The following is a 4,196-nucleotide window of genomic DNA, read 5'->3' as shown; positions in this document are numbered from 1 at the left end:
ACAAATATGAATGTCATTTTCAGGTCCCATCATGGATTGAGGTTACTAGAAGACAGAATTTGAATTTACCAAACTAATTCTATTTAATCCTTTGAGAATATGGTGCACTTGTGAGTTAAGGGTCTGTTTAGTAATGTTTCTGTTACTAAAAATAATTTTTATTCAGAAATAATTTTTTCTATTTTTATTCCCTAGATGAGTTTCTAAGTAAAAAAACACATTTAGTAACTGTACAAAATTTCTATTCCTGAAGTAGAAAAAGAACAAAAATGCGTTTGGTAGGACATTAAAAATTTCTACTCCAAATTTTTTCATTTAATTATACAATTATCGGTGGAGACTTAACAATTCATGTTTGGATAAAATTGGACTAGAAATAGAATAAAAATATAATATGATATAGAATTTGATGACCTTAATACAATCATAAAGAAAATTACTCCTTATAGACAAATCAAATATCGAGTGGTGGTCAAGGAAATTGCGGTTTAGGGTGTAGGATTTTAGGATTTTAGGATTTGGGGTTAGGGTTTTAGGATTTCGATTTTGAAGTTTTGGGTTTTGGGTTTTGGGTTTTAGATTTGGATTTTATGATTTAGGGTTTGAGGTTTAGGTTTTAGAGTTTCGGGTTTGGGGTTTTATGTTTAGCATTTCGGGTTTCGGGTTTCGGATTTTAGGGTTTGGGTTTTGGGTATTGGGTATAGGGTTTAGGGTTTACAGTTTAGGGTTTGGGGTTTAGGATTTAGAGTTCGGGGTTTTGTAGTTTTAGGATTTAGGGTTTTGAATTACGATTTTAAGGTTTAGATTTTAGGGTTTCGGGTTTGGAGTTTTAGGTTTAGGGTATAGTGTTTCGGGTTTTGGGTTTGGGATTTTAAGGTTTGTGTTTTTGGGTTTAGGATTTGGGGTTTAGAAGGTTTAGGGTTTGGGTTTTTGGGTTTGAGGTTTTAGAGTTTAGGATTTCGGGTTTTTCATTTTAGTGTTATGGGTCTTAGGATTTGGGTATTGAGATTTAAGGTTTTGGGGTTTGAGAGTTAAGGTTTAGGATTTTTGGGTTTAGGGTTTAAGGGTTTAGGATTTGAGGTTTTAGGATTTAGTATGAGAATATCTTGTGAAAGAGGGAGAGTTGATCTTGTTTCTCTATTGTTTCTTTTTTTGTTCCAGAAATAGAAACGTATATTTTTTTTACTTCTTATTTCTATTCCAAATCTATTCCCCAACCACTTTTCTGTTCCGGAAAACAAAAAAACTAACTGACATTACTAAACGGATTTCTGTTCTTTTTCTGTTCCGGGGAACAAAAGAACAGAAAAATAGAGAAACAGAAATGTTACTAAACAGGCCCTAAGATGCTGAAGAAGCGATTGACGGTTGGTAGATCAACACTTCTCTTTCTGTCACTAGAATTCTTCCAATCTTGACTTGCAATGAACAAATAAATGGTAAATGATTGAAGATTCTTTAACCAAAGTGTGTCAATGGTTTGGTGGGACGTTGAAGAAGTAGGTAACTGTGATGTTTGTGATTGATCAATCACACCTGCAAAGAGGCAAGCCAAGCTTTCTCTCCTATTGGAGCTTATGCATCTAGTTTTCACTATATAAGCATGGCCATGTAGTTTGTTCATCAACCTGTATTTCTAAACCCGCTCTATACTTTGTGTGTTCATCTTCCTCGCACTATATCCGGTGTCTCGCTGCTCATAGCAGATTAATGGCTTCGCTGATACCCTCTCTCACACTAAGTTTACTCATTCTATTACTAAATTTTGGACTGATACAGTCACTCCAATGTTTGTCACAGAAATTCAGTAGGAACCGATACTACCAGCATTGTACCGATCTCCCGCATTTAAGCTCTTACTTACATTGGAGCTACAACCCTGCTGAATCTTCTATCGAAATCGCATTCTTGGCTCCACCAGCAAGACCCGACGGATGGGTCGGGTGGGGCATAAATCCTAATGGAAGCGGAATGATCGGCACCCAAGCTTTGATTGCTCACAAGGAAGCGAATGGGTCTATGGCTGCGAGGACTTTCGAGTTGGTTTCGTACAAGAAGGTTGAGGAAGGTGAGATTGCATACAAGGTCTTGAAGGCAGAAGCCGAGTATAAAAATAGGGTGGTCACAATGTTCGCGACGGTCGGGCTTCCGAAGGAGACAAAGGTCTTGAATGTGGTTTGGCAGGTCGGGAGCTCGGTGGTTGACGGAGTGCCGGCAATGCATGAGCTCGGCGCTGCGAACTTGAACTCTAGGGGCAAGCTTGATTTGCCGCAAGGGCAGAGCAGTAGCAACAGTGGAAAGAACTCTCATCTTCAACGTAAAAGGGTATGAATCTCTCTAAAGTTTACTCTTTTTCTTGTGTTTTATATTTCACATTGTCGGCGAATAAATTACACACAACATTATTGCATGACCTTGAAATTGGTATATGTGGTGATTGATTAGCAGATCCACGGACTCCTGAATGCGATCAGCTGGGGAATTCTGTTCCCAGTAGGCGCGGTCATCGCGAGATACTTAAGGCCTTTGAGGTTCGCCGATCCGTTCTGGTTCTATCTTCATGTCAGCTGTCAATTTTCTTCATACATCATCGGGGTGACCGGCTGGGCAATAGGCCTCGATCTCGGGGCCGAGTCTAAGGGCGTCGAGTACACTTCTCACCGGATAATCGGGATAATACTTTTCTGTCTCGCAACGTTGCAGGTACCACTTTGAATTTTGCTCTTCATAATATAGAGCCAATAACACCAGTTAGAGGTAATTTTGTCCTATGTCAAATGATGATGTGGTAATAAGTTTTCTTGGCGATGTTTCGGGGGCAGATGTTTGCCATTTTCGTCAGGCCAAGCAAGGATCACAAGTTCCGGGTCTACTGGAATGTATACCACCACGGGATCGGGTACACCGTCATCGTTCTCGGCATCATTAACGTGTTCAAAGGGTTGGAGATATTGGGCCCTGCCAAGGCATGGAAACTCGGTTACGTTCTCTTTCTCTCTGCGCTAGGCGCAACCGCCTTGTGCTTAGAAACCATCAGTTGGGCAATGGTCCTGAAGGAAAAATTTTGTAAATCCAAGAAACCATACGACGGGTTTGATCACAGCGAGAAGCAGCAGCCTCTGGCCTCCTAGGATGAGTTCCGAATTGAATCCGATCTTTTGCTAGTGTTTGTCTCCGTCGATTCATGTGAAAGGTCCCTTAGAAAAAATTGTTGACGCTTGCATAAATTCAACGTGGATGTAAGTACAAATGGGTGCAAATAGATGCTACATATTGCATAATTCTATCTATTGCAACTGCAAAGATATATGGATTTGAAGAGTGTATACTCGAAGAAAAGGCTTAAGCAGTGAGGGCTGTTGTTGCTGTTGAGTGATTTCAATCATTTGCTAGTCCAAGTTGATGTACATGAGGTTTCTTGAATAAATGAGATTATTACTTCATCGACTGAGTTCCTTCAGGGGTGAAACTCTCTCTTTTCAAGAATTTTTTTGCTAAAGCATCCTATACTAGAAAAAGGAAATGATTTTCTCTGCATGTTAGACGTGATCTATCTGTTACACACTTCTTAATTATCACACGAAACACGGGATGTGGATATTAACGCGTCAAAAAGATGACAGAAGACGGGAACGCACGAATAGGAAACGATGAACAAACACCACCACGATAAGAAGTGTCGATACTCAAACTTTCGATTCATATTGTCATAGCATGCCAGACAATATAACTTTTCAAGAAATTAAACTATTAAGAAATGGACCAGCGATGTGCACATTTCATACTTCTTCGCACTCCAAGTCGCGACACCCTAGCGGAGTTAGGATTTTATCAAACTGTCGAGAATGCCTAGACAGAATGAACGTTGGAAGAAGTAGATTCAAAGCAAAAGAGAAGGATGCCTTTACATAATGAGAGTTCCGTACATCATTCAATCAATCTTACCACACTAATGAAGACAATTTTTGCTATTGGTGAAGATGACAACTGCACAACTTGCGTCCATGTTAACTTGCTTATTCCTTAGTCAAGGACCTGAATTAATTAACTTTTAGGACAGAAACAGCGACTTCAACCGATGCTTCGCTTGTTGGGTTAAAAGACATCTCATCTACAATCAACCTAAGACCCGAGCATATATCATCATAATTGTTCTAGGATGTGTCTTTTGCATTCGGAAAATGACTCAACACTTG

General features: G+C 39.6%; 1 protein-coding gene across 1 annotated transcript; it reads left to right on the top strand.

Moving 5' to 3' along the window:
- Positions 1–1,614: 1,614 nt before the first annotated feature.
- LOC115683502 (cytochrome b561 and DOMON domain-containing protein At4g12980-like) lies at positions 1,615–3,451 on the top strand. The gene is made up of 3 exons (XM_030608032.2): positions 1,615–2,325; positions 2,449–2,703; positions 2,823–3,451. Exons 1-3 carry the CDS (start codon positions 1,711–1,713, stop codon positions 3,129–3,131), a joined length of 1,179 nt encoding a protein of 392 aa, XP_030463892.1. The 5' UTR covers positions 1,615–1,710; the 3' UTR covers positions 3,132–3,451.
- Positions 3,452–4,196: the final 745 nt, after the last annotated feature.

This window comes from Syzygium oleosum, unplaced genomic scaffold (assembly GCF_021117445.2).
Source record: "Syzygium oleosum isolate NSW1041296 unplaced genomic scaffold, Sole_v2.1 Sole_v2.01, whole genome shotgun sequence".
Classification (NCBI taxonomy): Eukaryota; Viridiplantae; Streptophyta; class Magnoliopsida; order Myrtales; family Myrtaceae; genus Syzygium; species Syzygium oleosum.
Note: the sequence above shows the minus strand (reverse complement) of the source record. Positions and strands in the feature narration are given on the sequence as shown.

Bases quoted from the DNA above. Each gene is read 5' to 3' on its own strand.
- LOC115683502 (XM_030608032.2), top strand. From the start codon at position 1,711: ATGGCTTCGCTGATACCCTCTCTCACACTAAGTTTACTCATTCTATTA. The intron at 2,326-2,448 runs GTATGAATCTCT...ATTGATTAGCAG, and splicing joins CTCATCTTCAACGTAAAAGG to ATCCACGGACTCCTGAATGC. The intron at 2,704-2,822 runs GTACCACTTTGA...TTTCGGGGGCAG, and splicing joins TCTGTCTCGCAACGTTGCAG to ATGTTTGCCATTTTCGTCAG.